General features: G+C 44.2%; 1 protein-coding gene across 1 annotated transcript in view; it reads right to left on the bottom strand.

The window, feature by feature from the left end:
• EIF3E (eukaryotic translation initiation factor 3 subunit E) overlaps nt 1-5,760 on the bottom strand; it is a 32,868-nt gene extending 27,108 nt beyond the window's left edge. The window contains exons 1-3 of the mRNA XM_066623556.1: nt 5,641-5,760; nt 2,826-2,940; nt 836-953 (exon numbers count right to left, since the gene is read on the bottom strand). Of these exons, the coding sequence (XP_066479653.1) occupies nt 836-953; nt 2,826-2,940; nt 5,641-5,730 (323 nt within the window). The 5' untranslated portion in view covers nt 5,731-5,760. The remainder of the gene's footprint in view (nt 1-835; nt 954-2,825; nt 2,941-5,640) is intronic.
• Between the last annotated feature and the right edge of the window lie 19,419 nt (nt 5,761-25,179).

Raw genomic sequence — 25,179 nt, 5'->3', positions numbered from 1 at the left:
CCTTGGGTGGATGCCATCAGGGCCCGGTGACTTATTGATCTTTAATCACATATGATTCCTGGTATCTACTTAGCTTCAGAAGAGTGAGAAGTTCAGAATATCAGCTTTAGGTGGTGTCAAGACTCTTCAGACTAGGCTTCCCCAAATATATTTATCCTGCCTTTTTTTGTAGTTGTACAAAATCTGAACACACTAGTGGCATAAGAGATAACTTTGCTATTTCTGTGCTAAAGTCTCCTAAAAAGAAAAACTTGCTTATCACCAACTAACTTAACCAGAAAATCCAACTCAGAAAAGTATTTACTTGCGATTAAGTCTAAGATCTAGATCAGGGGTGCCCAAACCCCGGCCCTGGGGCCACTTGTGGCCCTCAAGGCCTCTCAATGCGGCCCTCAGGGAGCCCCCAGTCTTCAATGAGCCTCTGGCCCTCTGGAGATTTGTTGGAGCCCACACTTGCCCAACGCAACTGCTCTCAGCATGAGGGCGACTGTTTGACCTCTCGCGTGAGCTGTGAGATGAGGGCTCCCTCCACTGCTTGTTGTTTCACGTCTGTGATGCAGTAGCGGCAGCAAAGGAAAGGCCAGCCTTGCTTTGTGCAAGGCCTTTTATAGGCCTTGAGCTATTACAAAACCTTCATTCATTTATATGTGTTCATCTTTAATATATTCATTTATGTAAACTTATGTAAATTTATTCAAATTTTAAATGTAAATTAATTCTTTTTTTCCCCCGGCCCCCGACATAGTGTCAGATAGACAATGTGGCTCTCCTGCCAAAAACTTTGGACACCCCTGATCTAGATTAAGATCTAGAATGCATCATTCAAAAGCATTACCTAGTAGACTGCATTTGCCGTGTAGTTTCTGGGTCTTCAAACATCTTGACTATTGGTTCAGTTTCTGCCTGAAGCTGTTTCAGTTGTGCAACAACGGTGGTTCTCTTTTCACGCAAAGCTAGGCAAAAAGAAAAAAGATAAGTTCTCTCTCCATAAAGGCAAAAGCCAGTAATATTTGACAGAGCAGACAGACAATACTGTGTATTCTGAGCACTTTCAATTTAATTCATTTACTTCAATCACATATCCAAGATTATTGGTTTAACAAATTTGGGTTATCTATTCCCTATTTAATAGCTTTGGGTTATCTATTCCCAGTAAGACCCTCAGTAGTGCAATACAAAGATATCCAAAAATTATCAAAAACCTACCCTGCAATAAAGTTTTTGACAAAGACACCTTGAAAATGGCCAGTAAACTGAATTAGTAGAACAGGCAGCCACATGAACAAATTCGAAGCACACCTTGGTTAACAAACTTTTAAAATCTTATCTTAAAAGATTTTTAAAATCTGACAAATCTGTTTAATCCAGGGGTGTCAAACATAAGGCCTGTGGGCTTGATGTGGCCTGCGGACACTTTTTATCAGGCCCTCAGGCTCTCAGCTGCTGAGCAGTACCGAGGTGTTACTGCTGAAAGAGTAGCCCACATGAAAATTAGGCTCTCCCATATCTTGAAATATGATCAAGATTTGCATATTTTCTCTTCTGTCATTTACAGCTAATGAGTTCCTAAGTGAGAAAAAGTGTTTATTTTTTGTTATGACCTGTTTAATGACATTACTTCTGCCCCGGCAGGCACCATGAATGCTATTCGACCTGCCGTATGAAACAAGTTTGACACCCCTGGTTTAATCGTTTGAATAGTTGATATCCACACAAGGCAAATGAAAGCAATCCTTTCAGTTGTCCTCTAACTTCAAATTCTAAATCAGAAATGCAAAAGCTAAAACTTCTTACAAATTAATCCTAGGTACAACTAAAAAATACATGAATAAATAGTAGAACACTTTTAGATCAGAAAAGGTGAGTTCAGATTCACCAGTGATAGATTCAAGTTTAAAGAAGAGAAGCAATTTTCTAGGAAGCCCCAGTACCACTCAATGTTTCACCAAAACAAAAACATGTGTGAAGTCCTGCCACCTAATCCACTGTGTCTGTATTTAAGAAGCATGACTTGCCTGATAAGAAGGACTCCAATATGGATGAACTATCCCCTGAAACAGGGGGACCTTGTCATTAAAAGAAACATGGCAGGAGAAAACCACCATTTTAATTAGCTTACCAATTTTAAGCAAAACTTATGCAATACTAGCTTAAAACACACCAAACGTAATGTGCGAAGGAAGGGAAAGGTGAGACAGAGAATGCCCTATTCCAACTCCACCTCCTTACTTCCTCTGCCACCTTCCAATTCACTGCTTCTAACACAACAAAGGACAAGACCAACATAATTTTTCTAAATCTGCCCCTATTCTATGCTCCCTTAAAGATTCAGGCCCTGAGAGGAAAAAAAACCACAGTTCAGGACCTACATGAAGTGGAGAAGAAATGTTTTGCAAACACTTCACTGGCAGGCCAAGTGACACCTGCCTCCTTGTCCCACTCTATCCAAACTGAAAACCAGATTCCCGCTTCACACCCCACTCCAGATCACTAGTACTTAATGAGAGCTTGAGTGGAATGGAATATTGAGAACAATCTTACCGAGATGGATATAATTAAGCATACATTCAACACTACAGGTGTTAAATCCCTTTGATTATGTTAAAATTTCTGAATCCACAACAGACCATGGAAAAGTAAGCAAATGTATGGATTGAACAGAAATAAGAGAGGCTGGGCCAAATGAAGAACACACTCATTTTGAAACACAGGCTTTCACTGAAAAGTAATTTGGGGGAAGACTGACATTCAATCTTTTTTTAACTTTGAGAGCACAGACTCTCAATGGATCATGCTGCAGTTCTATTTATACCCAAATGGCTTACCATGAGGAATGTCATCAGAATAAAGGTTTTTATAGACATCCATAGCGAAATCCACCATATTGGTGTCACTAAGGAGATCCAGCTTTCCTTGAAGGAGTTCTTTTTCATTGTATATCTGAAGAACAAAAATAAGTGTTTGATTACTTTCCTTTTAGTTTCAAGTTTAACACTAGATCCTGCCAATAAAAATCTTTAATAAGAAACCCTCATAAGAAAGCCTACAGTCTTTCAAGTTAAGGGAAAGCAATTTTAGTTTAAAAATCGTATCCTTGGCAGTCTAAAAAACATAGAGAGCTGAGAAGTCACATGTCACTGAGTTTAAATCAGCCATAACATCCAAAACTCAATACAGTTTTCTTTTCAAATGTGATTTATTGTACTACTTTCCTACTTAAAACACATTCATAAATTGCTTACTGAACATTTTTAATGGATATTAACACCTATATATCCACATATACTGGATATACACTTTCAACAGACAGTTTCAACAAACACATGATAAGAGCTGCTAATACACATAAGCTTTTTAAATTACAATAAAAGCTTTGCTAACTGGCACCCATGGGGCACGCAGGTCAATGGTTAACCAAGCATGCCAGTTAATGAAACTTTTACAAGCTGATTTTCTTCCCACCACCAGGTTCCTTCTATGATACTGCTTAGCCCTCTTTCCTTCCAAATCAAGGCCCTCAGGGAATGGAGGCTTTATTTTCTAAGCAGGGACCTTGTGAAGAAGGAAGGGAGGAGCAGCAATGCAGAGGGAGCCTTATCTGGTAAGTGAGGAAAGGGGCCTAGAGGTTTATCAGGCAGCTTGTTAGACACATTTCATAAAGCATGAACTCAGAACTGGCATCTGTGCCTGTCATCCCAGGCAGACAGAGATGATGGTTAACAAGGCGTGCCAGTTAAGGAAGATTTTATTGTATTCTGCATCCGCTTTCATTAACAGAAACCAAACAAACAAAGAATACAGAGCAAATTCTGCTCTTAAATATATCTCCCCTACACATCTACATTGGCACATAATCCAAACAGAAGTGTAATTGTATTTTTTTAAAAAAAGAAAGGTGTCACCATTCTCTGTTCACAATTGGTGAGAAAATGACCACTATCAGTTCAGAAGATTGCTTACCTACCAATGTTGTTGAAGATTAAGAGTGAGATTTCTTGTATTTTGTATTTATAATTGCACGGAACTATAGGAAGCTTCTTTCATTTAATCTGGTTACAGCTTTTTTAGGAATAACATTTAGCACTCCAAAGTACTGGATAGAAACCCTCACAAATATGAACTTCTTGCAATCTTTACAAAAAATCAAGCTATGTCAGTACATTGTAGGTGGGGGGACAGAGACCTAAATATAGGCCCACCAAATGCAGATTTGGGAGTTGTTGGCTGGGATGACAAAGCTGTGCACTTCATTAATTCTGTAAACACTTCTAATTAATTTTGTCATGACCTACATTTTTCTTGGATGTCCTACATTTTGGGGTGCCTTACCCTCTTTTGTGGTTATGACATTTGGGGTGCAATCCTAACCCCGTATGTCAGTGCTTTCCAGCACTGACATAAGGGCAATGCAGCTCTGAGGTAAGGGAACAAACATTCCCTTACTTGAGGAGGCCTCTGTGAGTGACCCCCAACTGCAGGATGCAACACATGTCCCATTGGCACCGCTATGCCACTGCCGGAAAGTTCATCACTGGTTACAAGCCATGATGGGTGTGTGCAGCCTCCTGAGTTTAGATACAGGCTACCTCAGAATGCTAGATGCAAGGGAGGGCACCAGGATGCAGGTCTCTGGTGTGCTCCTGACGCAACTGGTTCATATGAGAGTAGATGTTCTTTAACGTAAGTGTCTCATGCTGTTTAGGGTTCTGATGGTCAAAACCAGCACTTGGAATTGGGTGTAGAAGCACCTCCTAGTGGGTGTGCCACTGCCACTTCAACCTCCTCCATTATGGGCTTTGCAACTATTATGAGCTTTTTCCCTTTACCCAGTGTGTCATTAGTCGGTGGAACTCCTTGCCACGGGATGTGGTGACAGTATCTAGCCTGGATGCCTCTAAAAGGGAATTGGAAAGATTTTTGGAGGAAACGTCCGTCGCAGGTTACAAGCTGTGATGGGTATAATCTTCTGATTTTGGAAGTAGGTTACCTCAGAGTGCCAAGTGCAAGGGAGGGCACCAGGATGCAGGCATCTTGTTGCCCTGTGTGCTCCCTGGTGGGCCACTGTGGGATATAGGAAGCTGGCCTGGCTGGGCCCCTTTGGCCTGATCCAGCTCTCGAGGCTCTTCCTATGGCCTTTCATTAAGCCAGCCTGGCCACCCCTGGCATGTACAGAGTCCCTCACACTGAAGACAGAACTACTCCTAATGTGCACGAGGCAGAGATTCAGACACAGGAGTACTGCACTCTGTATGTGGGCAGAGGCACTGCTCATTGAGGGTACTGAGCCAGGGGCACAGTCCTAGGCGTGTCTACTCAGAAGTAAGCCCCGCTGTGCTCCACGGGGCTTACACCCAGAGAAGCGTGGAGAAGACGGCAGAGGCCCCGCACTCTGCACGTGCCTAGAGGTTCGGCGCTCTGCACGCGTGCAGAGGCACCCTTGCCCTTCCAGCCGCTTCCACAGCCGCGCGAAGGGAGCCCGGAGACCAGTCCCGGTGAGGCCGCCAGGCGGGCGAGGGACCAGAGGGAGGCCGAGTGCGGACGGGTGAGGAGGCCGCCCAGGCCTGGCCTGGCAGCTTCTCCCCCCACCGCGCCCGCGGCCGGTCCACCCCAGGCCAGGCCCCCCGCTGCCCCCGCACCCACCTCCTTGACGGAGAGGAACTCGAGGAGCGGGAAGACCAGGTGACGGTCCAAGAAGTGCGCGATGCGGGTGGTCAGGTCGTACTCCGCCATCTTGGGCGCCGGGCCGGGAGGAGCAAGGAGGAGAACGCGTCACGCGGGACCCTCTACGCATGCGCCAGCGGCAGCACGCTTCCTCCCCCGGAGGCGCGGGGCGAACAGCACAGAGCGGTGAAGTGGGCGTGGTTTAATTAGAGACGTCACGGGAGGGGGCGTGGCCACAGCAAGGGGTTCGGAAAGCGGTCTGCCCATGCGCGGGATGGTTTTATTGGCACAGTTCTGCTGCTCCTGCCTGCACTCTTCCTTCTTTGGGGCTCAGAGGACAGGGCTGTGTGTGGCTGCTCAGTAGTTCCACTGTGTTCAATGGGCTTACTCCCAGGAAAGTGTCAATAGGGTGCAGCCTTGATTCCCCCACTGCGGATGGTGGGTGTTGAACTAGGGGCACAACCCTTGCCATGTCTGCTCAGAAGTAGACCCATTGTGTTCAGTGGGCTTACTCCCAGGAAAGTGTGGATGGAGTTGCAGCCTCGGTCAGCCTGGCTTTCATCCCTGACCTGAGCAGTCGTTCCCAAACTTTTTAGCTCCAGGACCCACTTTGTGAAATGACACTGTTACTGGAACCCACCTGGGTTTACCAGGCTTGTTTAAAAGAAAGAGCTCTAGAGAGAAATAATATTTTATTTATTCATAATAACCTGGAAAAGACCCTTAAAGGTATATCTCTCTGTACTTGCACATCCTTGCAAACTGCAGGGGCTGAGAATATATTTAAGAATTCAAATGCTTCTTAAACATGGTGGCTGCCAATCAGCTCTTTTGCGGCTCTCAAACATCTGACATTTATCATATGTGGCTCTTATGTTGAAACCCCTTGACCTGCAGGTGTACACATTTGGTCTCTGCTGCGTATATGCAATGTCAGGCTGAAATGGCTTAAGCAAGTTTGGCCACCCCTGTAATATACAGCACTTAATTTCTAGATGCTGGGAGGAACAAGCACCAGCACAAGTTCAGTGTCTTCCTTTGGGTGGTGGGCTGCCCTCCCCCTGGAAACACAGTACTGGGGTCACTGATTCCTCTGGTTCTGCACTTTGAGATAGAAACCTTTGAATCCGGCTGTACTTTCATCCTCAGCACTCTAGTCCACTGGTTCCCAAATTGTGGGTCAGGACTCACTGGTGAGTCGCAACCTGATTTTTGGTGGATCTTCAAAGGGTGATGGATCAGGTAACTAAGTGCCTCAATGCCTGAGGAAGTCTGGTCTAGAGGGTAGAGCTTCTGTTAGCCTGAAGATAACATCTGAAGGTCACCAGTTCGAGGCCACGAATGGCGAGACCTTGAAGCAGCTCACAAGCTGAGCTGAGTTATTCCACCTGCTCTTTGGTGTGAGCGAAGAAGCATCTTGGCTGCCCTTCAAGTGACAGATGAAGGAGCTGCTTGTCAGCCAGCGTGGGAGGCAACTGGGGGCCAGAAGTGATACCAGACCATCCATCTGATAAAGATCCATCTGAAATGTGGTGCAGTTCTTGAAAGACAGAACCTTCCTGTGATTGTAAAAATTCCCTTGTGAACTGCCTTGAATAAAGTCAGAGGAATAATCCGATTACCAGAAAGTCAGTATATAAATACCAGAATAATAATTAAATTTATTTAATAATTATATAATTATTATATAATTATTATATATTGTTGTTGATGATGATGATGAAAAACCTACCAGTAAATAATTATAAAACTTGGAAATTTCTCATACCTTTTATATTAATATAAATATTGTATAGTAACTGTGATGCAAAAAGAAGCTCAGCCAAGGTATTTCAAAGAGCCACACATTTATATGCCAAAAAGCCTCATTAGGCTCCCCAGCTATGGTTTGGCCACCGCTGTTATATTGTCTCTGAACATGGATTACATCTAATGATTATACAGGCTGACCAAAAACAAAATCAAACTTTTTTTTTAACTTACCAAGAATGTTTGAACAAATTTAGGATACTGTTGCAGTGCTGGATCCAAAAATGGCATGGGTTTTGCCCAATTGGCTCTAGCTAGGGTTTGGCCATACCTTATATGCTGATTTAAGCAGCTTCTTCATGAGAGGGTGACCAGATGTCATAACTGCAAAAGAGGACCAGGCACCCCAAAATGTAGGGCATACAAGAAAAATGTAGATCGTGACAAAATAAAAGCTAAAAACACCTGTACATTGATTTCATATGGTTAATTTAAACACTGTATTACTTATTATTAAATTTAAAACTATATTGCATATAATTTATTAATTCCAAAAGGCTATGCGCTGCCTGCAGGGGCCCACTCACAGGAAAATGGAGGACATTTAAGTTCTTTGCCAGGACACATTCTAAAAAAAAGGACATGTCCTGGAAAAAGAGGACACCTGGTCACCCTACCTCATGAGGAAGCCAATGCCATAGCTTCCTCATGAGACGAAACTGCTTGAATCAGCCTATAAGGTGGGTCTGCTGTACCCCCCCCCCCCAAAAAAAAAAACACAACTAGAGCCAACTGGGCAAAATCAATGCCATTTTTGGATTCAGCACCTCAAATATACCCAAGAATAGGTCTAATAAAAATTAGATAGCAAAAAGTGTGTAGGCCTGTGTTATGCTTGATTATATGAAGCTGCCTTCTACTGTCTATCTAGCTCTGCTTTTCCTGCCCTGACTGGCAGCAGAATCCCTAAAGAGATCTCTCCCCTGTTGGCAGGGGTCTTTCTCCAACTAAAGATGCAGGGCTTGAAGCTGAGACCTTCTGCATTCTACGAGTGGGCTATGACCCCATCTCAGAATCCCCAGCCATTCCTAGACGTGTCCTTTGCCGATGTTTTTATTTCTTTTCTCTTTTTTAATGCATTAAGTGATAGAAATTGACATGGACTTGAATGAAAGAAGCGATCACGGCCATAACAATGACAATGTGTGTGAGAAAAAATACATGTGTGAAATGCACGCGGGAGGTGGGAAATTCAAATATTATTCACGATGTGTTGGAGGAATAGCTATTCACCTTAGTTTGCTCACTGCGATAAATTACTTCAACATCAACTTTGTAGGCAGGAACTCAGGAACTAGGTTATTGCCTTGTAAAATGAGCAGCCTTTCCGTTACCTCTGATTAAATTCTGCAGCTGCCTGGAATCCTGAGTCAACACAAGAGATAAAAGCGTATAAATGGTTGCAAATGTCACCTTTTCTTCCCTGATGTACATACAAAGGAGTAGATTTCCTCTGTGTGGTTCAATATCATATTTTAAAATAGAATTTTATGATTCACAAGTCCAAATTTCCTGCACCCCCTGATGTTATGAATATTTGTGCCATCAGAAGAAAGGACAGAAGGCTGGAACAATGAGCATTTCATTTTGTGGAATTTTATTTTATTTAACAATATTTAGATTTGTTTATGGAGTCTATGTTTATGAAGGACAAAGTTCCAAACAACACAGTCCTGGAACGAGCTGGAATCCCTAGCATGTATGCACTGCTGAAACAGAGACGCCTGTGTTGGCTTGGTCATGTTGTGAGAATGGATGATGGCTGGATCCCAAAGGATCTCCTCTATGGAGAACTCATGCAAGGAAAGCACCCTACAGGTAGACCACAGCTGCAATACAAGGACATCTGCAAGAGGGATCTGAAGGCCTTAGGAGTGTACCTCAACAGGTGGGAAACCTTGGCCTCTGAGCAGCCTGCTTGGAGGCAGGCTGTGCAGCATGGCCTTTCCCAGTTTGAAGAGACACTTGGCCAACGGACTGAGGCAAAGAGGCAAAGAAGGAAGGCCCATAGCCAGGGAGACAGACCAGGGACAGACTGCATTTGCTCCCAGCGTGGAAGGGATTGTCACTCCCGAATTGGCCTTTTCAGCCACACTAGACGCTGTTCCAGAACCACCATTCAGAGCGCGATACCATAGTCTTTCGAGACTGAAGGTTGCCTACTACTACTATGAAGTCTATGTATAAAGAATTAAAGTGGTTTACTTAATTAAAATCCTCCAAGGAACAAAAAGCAGAAAACCTGAGTCAAATCAAAACAATAAAACAATAATAGTACAAAGTGTTGGCAACAGGAATTAGCAACAGGAACCAATACAGGAACTAGGAACAGGAACCAATAATAGTATGAAGAGCATAAATAGGGGATTAGTGTATCAATTAAACCAGTGGTTCTCACACATTTAGCACCGGGACCCACTTTTTAGAATGAGAATCTGTTAAGACCCACCAGAAGTGATGTCATGACTGGAAGTGACGTCATCAAGCAGGAAAATTTTTAACAATCCTAGGCTGCAATCCTACTCACACTTATCCAGGAATAAATCCCATTGACTTTCATTGTTAAAAGCGTATACACAGTAGCCTGTTTAAAGTAAAGATCTGTATCCTTTCCCCAAATGCAGTCACATACCATGGTAGCATCAAGTCTAACATATTAAAAATAAAATATTGAAATGAATAGGGAACCACCTGAAATTGACTTGTGACCCACCTAGTAGGTCCCAACCCACAAACACTGAATTAAGCTGTTAACGGCCCAACCCTAACCACCTAACTAAGGTTGCAATCCTAACCACACTTTCCTGAGAGTAAGCCCTATTGAACAAAATAGGACTTACTTCTGAGCAGACCTGGTTAGGATTGTGCCCTAACTTGTGTTCTGTCATTGTCAATGGCATGGCACCGCCATAATGGCTTGTTACTGCTCAGAGCGAAGGAGCTGCCAGCAGAAATAGCCAGGAACACCCTGGCTATTTCTGCTGGCAGCACACTTGTGTGTGTTGTGCACACTTGGATTCTATCCCCCTTTCCCAGCCCAGACCTGCCTTCTGCCTCTTCTCAGATGCCAGCAAAATACCTGGTATGGGACCAAGGTGACTCACAGACAATGAGAAGGTCTACCAAGAGGTAAGTAAAAAAAAATTTTACTTACTCCTCCTGGGCCTACTGATCACCTCCCCATAGCGTGCAGCATGTGCTGCATTGAATGTGATGGAGCTTACTTCTGAGTAGACACATAGCAGTGTGTTCTAAAAGTCTTCCCAAAGAGCTGTGGAATTGACGTTGGGACAAAGTGTTCATTAAAGTATGTTTCACTGATTAATTTTTCTGGCAAGTCTATGGGTATAAAAAATATTTTTTTTAGTCTCTAGGTTAAAGATTAAATAAATCCAATGTATGCCACACAAACAGCTAGATTCATAATAGATAACATCTCAACAGGGAGGACATTCTACAGCAGCAGTGCCATCACTGAGAAGGTATTGAGTCTTGCGGTCACAACCTGAGATGGAGGCACAGCTTGCAGAAACAAATCTCTGAAAACAGATGACAAAATCCAGGCAGTGTTTGTGGCACAGTCCCATAACAGGATCAGCTTGTTGTGTAGCAAAGTACACTTGCAATCACTAAAATACTATCTGGCTAGCCTAAAGGGAATTTCACAACCAGACATACTAAAAACACCAATATCTATTATTATTATTATTATTATTATTATTATTAATTACTGTTTCGTGCATATCACAGCTGCTGATTCTTTAGCTGGACTTGGAGTTAATTACTAGTCGGGCCCCACCCAGGGGCCTAGGACTTTGTATTGTATTTATGTATAATGTGTGCTCTGATAATTATAATAATGTGGGCTAATAATTATATAATTAATAATTAATTAATAATCAATGATAATTAAATACTTATTGTTAATAATTAAATCTTGTTAATAAATAAAATAATAATAAACAACGAATAGCTCCCTGTTCCAAAACGGCTCACAATCTAAAATGGGTCTCCAAACCCCGGCGCGGGGGCCAGATGTGGCCTGCGGAAAGCCTTTATCCGGCCGGCAACCAGCCTTTGATCCCCTGAGAGCCTCTGACCCAATTGACCAACACAACCAGAGTTGTGCTTGTGGGATGGGAGAATGGCGGTCCATTTAAGTGTATGCTTTATTTCTTGGGCTGTGTTGGTGCTTGGAGGAATCCTGGACATTTGAGCCCATTCATTCATTCATTCATTCATTCATTCAAGTTCCATCTCTAATGTATTTCTTTAAATTTTATATTTAATTTTTTTTCCGGCCCTCGACACTGTGCCAAATATTTGATTTGGCCGAAAAGTTTAGAGAAGAGCTAAAAAGATGCAGAAGAACACCAGCAGATAGCCACTAGAAAAGACCCTGCTTGGGTGAGGAGGGCCAGTTACTCTCCCCCTGCAAACAAAAAAGGAGCACCCACTTTAAAAAAAGTGCCTCTTAGTTAGCAAGGGTTAATTATGTAGCTTTGCTGTAGTTGTTTTCGGTTTTTGCAAGCCTTTATGTGGTCACAACACTTGCTGTTTTAAGTGTTAAGCATTTCCTGTCTCTTCCAAGCCATCAAGAGCACATAATTTGAAATACCTTCTTCCTATTACAGGGCCTCTGATTGATCTCATTTGTTTTCTGTGTTTCATGTTTGCTTCCGTGGCTGCTAAGAGTTTTTGGCAGCTACTATTCTTTGCATGGGACAACCACACACCTTTTCTTGACGCAGCACAGTAGTGTTTTGCTTGGGCATCTGAGTCATTCCTGACAGGAGAGGAAATAATGAATAACGTGGCCAGAGCTGTTCGAAGGATCCACTCAGAATTTTTCCCTGGATCAGCAGTTTTCTTTTTGGATGGGCTTGAATGCATATAAAAGCTTAAACCCATAGCCACTTTTGGCTTCTACAGTTCAGAAGGCTGCATATCAAAACTGTATAGGTCCCTGTGTGTGTATTATTACAGAATGTTTTCATTATGTAGAGTACCACTAAAGTTGTCTTAATTTATGTGAGACAAAGATCCCTGTGTCTCTCTTTAGGGGGATATAAAAGTGCCTTGAAAGGAAGGTAATTAACTAAGCCACTCCGTGTGCAAAGCTTTGGAGTTTTATATGTACTTTGCAAAAGGGAAGGAAGAATTTATGGGTGGGTGATCAGATTTTTGTACTTTGCCAAACGTTTGTGTTTTATGTCAGCAGCAAATATTAACCTTTATTTCCGAGACGGGGGAGGGGGAGGAGCTTCTCCACACTGAAATAGTACCTCCAAGGATAGTGATGATGAGCTATTCAGCATGGTGCTCCTTAAAGGTGAACTAACCTAAAAAGTTACTTTGAGAACAGTGCAGCTTTTCGGCAAGTAACACAGAATGGTGGTATAGTCAGGGGTCAATCCTATGTGGAATTTCACTCCATGGAGGAGCTTTTGGAACAATTCCTATGGGGGAGGGATAAGCATGGAAAATATTACATTGGGTATTTGTGTTCCCTATAAATTTTCAATGCAGATTTGATGGGCAGGGTCTATCTGCACATTTTATGCTTCATACACATCTCTTATTGCACACCAAACACCTGTCATCTGGGACATATATGTGTGAACACTCTCATCTATTTTTGTCCTACCCACATGTTCCATCCACCCCCTTTTTGTGGCAATTACACATGCATATGAATGTTCTCACATAAACCTGGGGTCACGGATGATGTTTGGCATGAAGAAGGATATACTAGGAGCAGCCCAAGGCTCACTCTGGTTCTGCACACTGCTCTATGAAGAGTTTATATGGTGGATAAAGTGTGACCAGCCATCTCTGGTTGGAGGTCACTTGGTTGCATGGGGGAAACCAGGAACTGATCAACTGTAACAGATCCACTGTCGTTGTCTTGTACAATATGGCCCTGTAATCACATTGCATGGAGTAGTAGGGTATAGCATCACAACTACACAAGCTTGTGGGATTGCTTTGCCTATCATAAGAATAAAATACAACTCCAATGATTCTGTTTAAATCCCATAAATACTAGTTGGGGCACATCACTTTGTCTACCTTTGGGAATGATCTCTGCAAACCAGAATAACTTTTATGATTTTTCCCTTAGGGAACAATTCAATATTATCAGAATACAAAGCCTGAGGCTGACAGCATTGAGTTTGACATATTAAGCCTCCATTGAAAGTCTACATGCTGGAAAGTCAATGTAAAATCTCTTGTTAGTTTGGATCACAGCCAGATACTTGAGTCAGAGTAGTTCCCAATAGACAGAGCAATGGTCTTTGATATCTTTGAAATTGCTGTGCCTCAGCGCCCAGCCATCATGTTTATGCAGCTTGAACATTATATCTTAATCCAGAAGTACCACCAAATGCAACTGGGACATATTCCTAGGTAAGTGTGTTTGGATTGCAACTTTAAAGTTTCCTTGATGAAAAATCGGCTAGTTTCGCCTTGCGCTCTCCAATATACTTGCATTAAAAACAACAAGAAGGTGTGAAGCCAGTCATTCATGAAATAAAAGCTGCGTTTGAGGTTACAAATGGGCACAAAAGCAAAGTCAACGAGCAAGTTTCTATTGAACAAAAGCGGCTGAAGTCATCTTTGGTCTGAGATGCTATGTGTCAGGTTGCTGCTGCCCAAGTGCCTTTTTTTGTTTTGTTTTCAGCAGCCGAGTTCTAAACCCCTCCAAAAAATAGAAGTGCCGACACAGCCTGAATTACAGTTTCCTGAAGGGTGATGCTACAATAATATTCTGGGAGTTCTAAAAAGTCCCATTGTGAGAGTAATTTGTCATTCTAACCTTATTGGCAAATTTGTAAAGGTTAGCCTAGAGTATTTGTCAGAGTGAAATACATCAGCTGTTTCATGTTTCATTTCCAAGATACGAGTCGTTAAACCATATTAGGAATTCTTTTTTGCATTTTTTTTAAGGCAAACTGGCTTTTTCATGGAACAGATGGAGGAAAAGGGCCTAATCTCTTTGAAATTGTTTCTATATTCTCATTCTGCTGGACTGACTTTTGGGAAAGAAATTTGCTCTCTGATTGAGAGCTCTTTGCAAAACTTCAGTCCAGAGAGAATGTGTGCTCCCTGTTTCTGCAAACATGCAGCAATGCCCTGAGTTGTTGCCAGAACCTTGATGATGCTGGTGTTGTTATTTAGCACATTTGTGTCACACCCTTTCTCCGGGGACCTAAGGGACAATGTCCATAAGAACATAAGAACCGCCCCACTGGATCAGGCCATAGGCCCAGCTTCCTGTATCTCACAGCAGCCCACTAAATGCCCCAGGGAGCACACCAGATAACAAGAGACCTCATCCTGGCACCCTCCCTTGCATCTGGCATTCTGACATCACCCACCTCCAAAATCAGGAGGTTGCGCACACACATCATGGCTTGTAACCCATAATGGATTTTTCCTCCAGAAACTTGTCCAATCCCCTTTTAAAGGCATCCAGGCCAGTCGCCATCACCACATCCTGTGGCAAGGAATTCCACAGACCAACCACACGCTGAGTAAAGAAATATTTTCTTTTGTCTGTTCTAACTCTCCCAACACTCAATTTTAGTGGATGTCCCCTGGTTCTGATGTTATGTGAGAGTGTAAAGAGCATCTCCCTATCCACTCTGTCCATCCCCTGCATAATTTTGTATGACTCAGTCATGTCCCCCCTCAGGCGTCTCTCTTCTAGGCTGAAGAGGCCCAAACGCCGCAACCTTTCCTCATAAGGAAGGTGCCCCAGCCCCGCAATCATCTTAGTCGCTCTCTTTTGCACCTTTTCCATTTCCATGGAGTTTATTCTATATTATCTTTACACACACACTTTCAGGGCACAACCCTCACTCACTTTCCAGCATCGGCATAAGGGCAATGCAGCTCCTAGATAAGGAAACAAACGTTCCCTTACTTTGAGGAGGCCTCCATGAGTGCCCCCCCCAACTGCAGGATCAAGCACACGTCCCATTGGCATAGCTATTTCAGTGCTGGGAAGTGGGTTAGGATTTGGGCCTCAGATTGAGAGCAGTTGGCCCATTAGATCCAATTCTCTATCATGTGTCAAGTATGACACTGCCCTGTATTCAAAGAATATTCTCCATGTTTATTCCACATGGCCAGGGAGACCACACCTATTCGCCAATCCCTAAGGGTGACATAACCATTGGCCAATTGCATCTGGGAGACCCTCTGAGGTGCGGGGAGGCTGCACGCAGCCTCCTCACAGATCAACTCTTGAGGACGACCAGAAGACACTTCCAGTCACATCCGGGAGGTCCTCTGAGGCCCTCCAGCTGTGGGCTCAGCTTCTGCAGAAATTCATTTTTGTGGATGCTGAGCCCACAGATAAGGAGGGGCCACAGATAAGGGGTGCCACTATACTCTTGTTGCTGAATTAAAACTGCAGGTGCAATTCTTCTCAAACCTTGAAAGGTTTACTTTTGGGTTGGTCATCTGCCAAGATTCCATTAAATCATTAATCAATCAGTGTAGAACAGAGGTTCCCAAACTCCTGCAAGGGACTTGGGAACCTCATAAGTAGTAGCAGGGGTGGGGTGAGAGCATGGGGGGTGGCCCCAATAGCAATGCAGCAATCACGGCACCATGGGGATCCACGGATGTTCTACCATACCTGGGGGGGGGTGGCTCCTGAAGCTTCTAGAAGGGTCCTAGAGGCTCACAGCCCTGAGCTCTGAATTCTGATTGGCAATCAGAGCACAGACCTTGGATAGGCAATCACAGCACAGGGCAGTCGTGCAGAGGTTCGTAGAAGGGGCTCCTGGAGGGCTCCTGAAGCTTCTATAAGTGTCCTAGAGGCTCACAGTTCTGAGCTCTGAATTCTGATTGGCAATCAGTGAACAGACCTCGGAAAGGCAATCACAGTACAGGGCAGCTGTCCCAAGGCTCGCAGAAGGAACTCCAGGATCTCCAGGACCCTTGGGGAGGTTTCAGAAACCCCCGCCCAGGTATGTTAGAATGTCCCTGGGTCCCAGCGATGTCGCAATCACTGTGGTGCTGTCATTCCCTTTAAGGGGAAACGGTCCACTTCATGTTCCCCTGGTGGGTCGTGATCCACCAGTTTGGGAACTGCTAGTGTAGACAACATGGAGCTACGTGGACCAATAGTCTGATTTGTTATAAGAAATATATACCCTTTGTTCTGGGAGCTGACAGAGGAAGAAAATAGAGTATGTGTTTCTTTTTGGAGTGAAGTGTGGGTTTTTAATTCAGAGGGGAAAACAAGTCCTTTGCCCAGATATGAAAATTCAGAAGGGAAGAGGGAAAACTGTGCTTAGGTTATCAAAAGTCTGTGGAACACTCCCATATATATTTCACCTGCGATTGATGGGCAGTTACTGCAAGCATGAAGCCATGCTGCTGTTTTAACAAGACATAACAGGAATAAGCACTGCTTTGGGGCATTAAATGGAACATTGTATAGGAATTTGAAATGGTGATTTAAAATGTGTCTGTGCCAGCAACGACACTTCGGCACCCCCTTTGTTTATTTGTCAAATCCCATTCAGTATATTGTCTCTGTAATTCTGTAATTCTTTGTAAGTCTGTAATTCTTTGCAGACAACATTACTCTAGGCTTTTGCCAGTTTTATCGCCATCCACATAGACACTTTTGGCCGCTAATTCATGTAAATTCAGAAGTTTTTTCCATTAACTGCCATGTATAATTGTAATCTAGGTGGGACCATATAATCATGTTATTAGGCGAAAGGTTTGGCATGGCCAAGCAATTTCCTGGAATCTGGGGCCAAAAGGACCATTAACCTTTTGCCAAAGAACTGTGCCTCTGTGTAGTAATCCTGAAAATTGAAGCAAAATTTCACAAGCTCCTCCAAAGAGTCCTAAGGCTGATTTTAATAGGGTTAATGGCACAATGGAATGGGGAACATTATACTAGTATTCTGAAATTCAAATTATGTATGGTTTGTCAATTTTTTTATTTTTTTTTTTGGCTTCTTGAAATCAGTATTTGCTGTGCCTAGAGACTTGGCTGGGTCATTAATAAGCATTTTTTAAGAGTTTCACAAACAAATACATACAGAGATGTGCTTGTTAACACCCCAATTTTCATTTAAAGGATTATTGCCTCGGCCGAACCTCCACACTATCAAACATTGCTGAAGGATCTATGTATTTATTGTAAATAAATTATCATAAGTAAATGGGTTATAAAGTTTTCAAAATGCAGTTTACATGGCAAATAAAAACACAGTCAGATCGGCAATAAAATCACAACAAGACTAAAAAAAAAAATGGAGTACACAGCCCAATATTGTCATTCTTAACTAAGGGTGCCCAAACCCCATGCCTGGGGCCACTTGCGGCCCTTGAAGCCTCTCAATGCGGCCCTCAGAGAGCCCCCAGTCTCCAATGAGCCTCTGGCCCTCCAGAGATTTGTTGAAGCCCGCACTGGCCCGACGTAACTGCTCTCAGCGTGAGGGCAACTGTTTGACCTCTTGCGTGAGCTGTGGAATGAGGGCTCCCTCCACTGCTTGCTGTTTCATGTCTGTAATGCAGTAGCGGCAGCAAAGGAAAGGCCAGCCTTGCTTTGTGCAAGGCCTTTTATAGACCTTGAGATATTGCAAGACCTTCATTCATTCATAGAAGTTCATCTTTAATATATTCATTTATGTAAACTTATGTAAACTTATTCAAATTTTAAATGTAAATTAATTTTTTTTCCCTGGCCCCTGACACTGTGTCAGAGAGATGATGTGGCCCTCCTGCCAAAAACTTTGGACACCCCTGTTCTTAACCAATGATGTGCCTGCTTCTCACTCTCCAATGCTCTAGCTCAGGGTTTCCCAAAGTGTGGGTCATGAGTTGGGCCCTCCTGTCCCCTTGCTTTTGGTCAGCTCCAAATCAGAGCATTGTAAGGGCCTAGAGACCTCTCCCAGGTTGCATTGGGCTGTTGACCCACTCTGTTGTCCTCTGCAGGCCTCCAAATGCTCCTTTTTCTCTGTCCTCCCTTCTTTTTACAATCCAGGGAGTGGAAGGAGAAGGAGAAGCAGTGGAAGCAAGTAGTTGAACAGAGATGGGTGCCAACCACCAAACTGCTATGTGAATTGACTGCTTCAGTTGGCTTTGTGGATGGGCTGGCCCTGGGTGTTCCTTCAACTAGAGATATAGCAGAAAAACAGAATTTTCTAGAATTGTCCATTAATAGTTCAAAATATACCTCTGCAGCTGCAGGGTGTGAAACAGCAGGCTGTGCACTGTCTAATGCCTCAGTTTTTATGGGCATGCACTAACACAAGAGACAATGCAGCTGTTCCCTACTTGGAAATTTGACTATTAGAGAGAATGGGAGAGAAGCAAAACTCTGAAGGATGACCAATCAGAGCCCAATTCTATGCACGGAAGTAAGTTCCATTATAGTCAGTAGGGCTTACTCCCAGGTAAATGTGGATAGGATTGCAGCCTCACCCTAGAATTGTTAACACAGTACATCTGAAAAGCAAAACATATGGAAAAATTAGGGCTTACCAGGGATGGTTAACAGAAAGTTCCTCCAGACAAAAAGGAAGAGTTTGAGTGTACAAAGATACCCCTCACTTAAAAACCAGGAGTAAGTGCTTGCCATCTACTCCAGAGGAAGGACAAATTTACTTTCTCATTTGTGCAAGTTTGCAACAACCTAATCAAATGAGCCCACAAGCAGCTCTCGTACTATTGCCCTGCAGCATTTTTTTTCTACTGGACAAAGGGCCTCTTGCCCCCTTGCCCACAATCAGTGTCAGGGAGCCCCTCTCCTCCTCTCTCTCCAGGAGGTAGGCCACTACTGCACATGTGCCCCTCCCTCGAGTCCTCAGCCTTTGAGGCTCTCTTTCAAAGGAAGCCACCTTGAATGTATTTGCCGCCCAGGCACACAATGAATGGCTTCTTTGCAAAGATCGTCACAGGTGCTGAAGATTGGAAGAAAGGGAAGCAACAATGGTGGCTTGCCTTTCTTTTTTCAATCCAGAGCAAGTCAGAAGAAGGGGGCATGATTCTATGCATAATTATCTGGGTGTGAGCCCTTTTGAATGTGATGGGATGAGTAGTCATATGTACAGCAGGGGAGGATCCAGTGTTTGTGTTTGGGGCCATGAACACTACCAACTCCAGAGCCCAGGTCAACCAAGTGGGTAGACCTGGGCTCCAGGTTGAATTTCATGTCCTCCATGGCTGAGGTTCCCTGGGCGGGTAGACATGGGCTCTTTCCTGAACTTGGAGCCCAGATCTACTGGCTGGGCAGACCTGGGCTCGCCTGGCCTATGTGGCAAAGATTCACTGGGCAGGTATATCTGGGCTTCTACCTGGGTAGACCTGGGCTCCTGAGCATGCTTGGGCTGTTTCCTGTCTTGGAAAGCGCCCTTCTCCTCTGGCATCATTTTCGGGGGAGGTCACGCACCCATGGACCCCCTTGGATCCACCCCAATGTGCGGTAGGTTTGGCTTGTAACCAGGACCAAACTAGACAAGTTGAAAAGAGGACAGGAAATCTATAATTAGGGGTCCCCTAGTTCGTTCGTTCGTTCGTTCGTTCGTTCGTTCGTTCGTTCGTTCTTTCTTTCTTTCTTTCTTTCTTTCAAAACATACTGATACCTATATGATACACTTGTATTTTGATACAAGTGGCCCTACACCACTTTGTACATATAAAGTACATACATCATGTATGTACACTTTGTACATACAAAGTATGTATGTACCCCTGTGCGGTCACTTGCAGCCCAGTCCTATACGGGATTGGGCGAGCACACACATAATGATGGAACTAGAAAGGTAAAGGGGGGAGCGAATGAGGGAAGGCTATCCTTGTTAAACTTTCACTGTAGGTGTTCTGGCAACAAACAGGAATCCTCCCAGTAATAATAGTGTTCTTAATGGAATCGCAGACTGGCACATCCTCTCCAGCCAGGCTATGCAATGAGCTCAGCAAACATAGGAAGCAAAGATTGTTTTTCCACAGAATTATTAATAACAAAGTCTTCATAAAACTCAAATTGAATGCATTTTAGGAAGACTCATTTTAAACATCAATGGAAGTGATAATCAACAGCAGCTGTTTTAATTTTGTATCTTAAAACACTTTAGTTTCATGTGTGTTCCTAGTGTGGTAGGGTCTGGAAAGCCTTAAGCATCAAACCTCTGTTACATTATTTTCAATGTCCGATTTATGTGTAATAGATTCTGAACTCGAGACCCTAAGGCTGTAATCCTATCCGCACTTACCTAGGAGTAAGCCCCATTGACTATAGTGGGACTTACTTCTGAGTAAACATGCATAGGATTGGGCCCCAATAGCAATTCCAGCTCACTAGATTGCTTGGAGCCTACCGTCTTTAGGGCTGGGTTGTCAGTGGGGATCTGATCCCACCCACTGTTGTTGAAGAAGGATATTGAACATATATTGTCATATGAAGCTTCTTCTGCTAAGACAGACCCAGTCTGTCAGAATGATAATAGTTTTAAAACAGCCTCTAGATGCAGGAAGAGAGGAAGCATGTCAAGTCTCCCCAAGGAGAGGACTCCCTAACCACCCTGAAGTCTCCGTCCCTGGGACCTGCTTGGGTTTGGGTTGGGTTGCATGAAGGGTTGGCTGAACCATCTGCCTCTGCTGAAACCCAGCATGCCACTTGCACCACACAGTCAGGAGAAGCAGATCAATCTGTGACTGAAGAATCCTTGCAATAAATAAGAGTTGCATAGCAGCAGCGCTGGGTGAATAATTGCATCCTGGATCTGAAATGAAAAGAGAATGCCTTTTATATTCAAGGCACTAAAATACACATTTGCATTAGTCTTTCTTCATTATCTGTGCTGCTCCTTGGGAGAGTAGCTATTCTCAAGTTCTGGGATTTAAAAAACAAAGCAGGAACCTCTTGAGCAGGGGTGCCCAAAGTTTTTGGCAGGAGGGCCACATCATCTCTCTGACACTGTGTTGGGGACCAGGGAAAAAAAGGATTAATTTACATTTAAAATATGAATAAATTTACATACGTTTACATAAATGTATATATTAAAGATGAACTTATATGAATGAATGAAGGTCTTGCAATAGCTCAAGGCCTATAAAAGGCCTTGCACAAAGTAAAGCTGGCCTTTCCTTTGCTGCTGTTACTGCATCACAGATGTGAAACAGCAAGCAGTGGAGGAAGCGCTCATCCCACAGCTCATGCAAGAGGTCAAACAGTCACCCTCACACTGAGTGTAGTTGCGTTGGGCCAGAGTGGGCTCCAGCAAATCTCTGGAGGGCCAGAGGCTCATTGGAGAGTAGGGGCTCCCTGAGGGCCGCATTGGGAGTCCTTGAGGGCTGCAAGTGGCCCCAGGGCTGGGGTTTGGGCACCCCTGCTCTTGAGCAATGTGTTATATTGAGTCAGGGGGTGGTCTATTCTGGCAGCATTGCTCCAAGATCTCAGTGAGTCTTTCCCAGCCTGGGATCCTTTGATTAGAAGTACATTACATTGGCATCCTTCAGTCTTGGAAGACTATGGTATCGTGCTCTGAAAAGTGGTTCTGGAACAGAGTGTCCTCTCCAGTGCGTGAAGCCTGGGTAAAGTAGGTATGGAGGATAGGCTGTTACCCATGCAGCAAATCCCCCCTCTCCATGTCGCTGAAATGGTCCAATGGAAAGGCAGAGGCCAATACGGTTGGTTCCAGCGGCGTCGCAGGAGTTGCCAGAGCGTGACTGAGTTCAGCCATGAACTGCCTCAGGGACTCCGGCTCCTGATTTTGCCTCGAGGTTGACTCCTGAAGCCTTTTCCATAACTGGATGTAGCCACAAGGCAGTGGAGTTTTGGGATCAGAGTTTTCCTTCTCTCAGATGAGCTGCCTCCCCAGGCTACATGGGAAGATAGAGTCCCATCTACATGGTGGCTGTTTAGTCGCCTCTTACGACATGTACAGCTAAACTGAGAGCCTATTCTTATCCCCAGCCCCCAGGGGAAGTACATAAGAAGTACTTAGAAGTACATAAGAACAGTCCTGCTGGATAAGGCCATAGGCTCATCTAGTCCAGCTTCCTGTATCTCACAGTGGTCCACCAAATGCCCCAGGGAGCACACAAGACAACAAGAGACCTGCATCCTGGTGCCCTCCCCTGCATCTGGCAGGGATGAACCTATGACTTTCGGCATACAAAGGATATCCTTTACCAAAGCTCAGTAGATTTGGGCTCTACCTTACAACAATATTCACCGAACAGCTGGTAGTTCAAAGCAGAGATGGTTGTATTTTCGGTAACAATAATTAGATGCAACTTGTTCAGTGTTTCTAAGAATTGCAGAGGAACAACTACGCTCCAGGTCATTTCTATCTTAATTGCTTATTATAATATTGTTTTATTGGGTGAGTGAAAAGTCTTGCTCTTGACAAAGCTAACCAAAGCCCTCTTGGTAGAATGAAACAACAATTAACTTTTGCTACAATTATTCCTGCTCGCTTGAAATGTTTTCAGCATAGTTTAATCTTACTTCCAGCCAAAGAATACATTTCTTTTTCACAAGGGCAGCCAACGTGCAAAGGAGCTGTGGGATCCAGATCATAAACCAGCATGCTCACCCCGACATCTGCCTGCAGTCTGCAGTGGTGAACGGTGTGTGGTCCTGCTCCCCACTCTTCTTGTCTTGGAAATGACAAAGTGACTTGCACCAAAGTTCGTCCAGGGCTGCCTGGAGCCAAATATGGAGGTACCCTCATAGCCACTGCAGGCAGTCTTAGGAGCAAAGGTTTTATCTTTCAGGCCAGAAGACAGTCCAGAATCTGGGAAGAATGTGCAGAGTAGCAAGGGCAAAAGAAGGAGACAATCGAGACAGAGATGCGGCATCTGAATAAGGAGACAGTACATAGTGATTACGGACTACATTTTTATCCCTTCCTTTCTCCAAGGACCTCAGTCTACATGGTTCTTCCACATTTTAACTTCACAACCACACAGTAAAGTATCATCATCATCATCAACATCAACAGTCCCTAAAGGGCTCCCAATCTAAAAAGATGCAGAGGAATACCAATCAACAACCACTATAAAAGACACTGGGCTGGGGTGAAAATGGACAGCTACTCTTTCCCTGCTAAACATAAGAGCAACACCACTTTAAAAGTGCCTCTTGCCCAGTTAGCAGGGGGTAAGTAAATTACAGCGCAATCCTACCTTGCACTGGAACAGGCAGGCCAGGAGGCCTGTGCTTTATCCAGCACAAGATTGGGGCCAGAAGTGGCTCAGTCGGAGGCAAGGAGAAACTCTTTCCCTTACCTCCGGGTAAGCCACCATTGCCCCAATGGGTCTCCTCGGACTTGCGCCACCTCAGGAGGTGGAATAAGTCTGAGAAAAACAGAGCAGCTTCAAACCGTTCCATGCTGCTCGGGGAACAAGGTTGGGATCCAGCATAACAGCCGGATCACAGCCCCACCTCCCGCTTCCCTGTCACCCACCCAACCCCAGGGCTGCCCTCCAACCACCCTCCTCCTGCCCCAGAATGCCTCCCTCCTGCCTCCTCCCCATCCCCCCAATCCTTGCTTTGGCTGAGCTCGGCCAACGCAACTCTCCCACCCCAAGTCAGCAGCCTCCATGGACCAATGCACATCCCTGTGCAGGCCCAGTCAACTCCTGAGGAGGCGCAAATGTGCTTTATGGCACGTTTGTGACCCTCCTGGGCTGGTGCAAGGGACTTGCACAGGCCTAACCCTTTGTTAGGATTGTACCCTTAATCTGTCAACTACTGGCCAAAAGAAATCCACTGAACTTTTTGGCTAAGTGGGGATTTGAACTTGAGTCTTCCAGATCTTTCTACTACACCACAGTATTGCAAAAGTACATCTTTGTTGACCTGCCAAGCACAATAGCTACTCTCCTGAGTATTTACACCTTGAATAGCCAGTCCAGAGACCTCTTACTGCTCCCCAAAGGAATTAATATGAGGAGTCCTGAGCACAGTCCTGAGTTCTGAGCTCACTAGGCTAGATAGAAGGTTCCTCTCTTGCAGACCCTACTCCTGGTTCTTTGCAGTCTTTTGTTCTACTTCCTGCATCAGTAACAACAGGAAGTGCATTCTGGGCTGAATCATCCATGAGACTGACTGAAATGGTAGCCTCAGGCATTAGAGTGGAAGAAGATGCAGTGGAAGAGTGGAAGGGAGGAGAGTTGTAAACTAGAAAGTCTCCAGGCAGAGGGATATGCAGAGCCTGGAGGTGCACTGAGCAATGAGCAATGAACCATACATGAGCAGTGTATGTTATTGCACAGAAAGCCGGTCAAGTGTCTGACACCAAGATATATAAAATGTCTAATTAAGAGTTGGGTTATTGTTGGCCAGTCTGAAATGATTAAGTGTAAACAGGTCAGTCCTGCCAACTTTCCAACTGATTTGCTTGCCACCCAGTTTGAAATCTGGTATCCAGACTTCATTCAGGTTCCTTTTACTGTCATTGCATTTTCCTAAACATAGCTACTGATAAATAAGTGAGCTGTTCAAGAATGAGCCTTGCTGGATCCCAGCAGTTTTGGGAGAGGAGAAAACAAGGAGCCCTGTGAGCTTATGTGAATTGACCATTGAGGGTCAAGAGGAGAGTGAGGCAGGTAAGCCTGGTTCAGAAGCTAATAATAATAAAAATAACAAAAACTAGGTATTTATATACTGCCTTTCTGGTCATCGGATGACTCCTCTGACTTTATTCAAGGCAGTTTACA

Source organism: Tiliqua scincoides, chromosome 4 (genome assembly GCF_035046505.1).
Source record: "Tiliqua scincoides isolate rTilSci1 chromosome 4, rTilSci1.hap2, whole genome shotgun sequence".
NCBI lineage: Eukaryota > Metazoa > Chordata > Lepidosauria > Squamata > Scincidae > Tiliqua > Tiliqua scincoides.
Note: the sequence above shows the minus strand (reverse complement) of the source record. Positions and strands in the feature narration are given on the sequence as shown.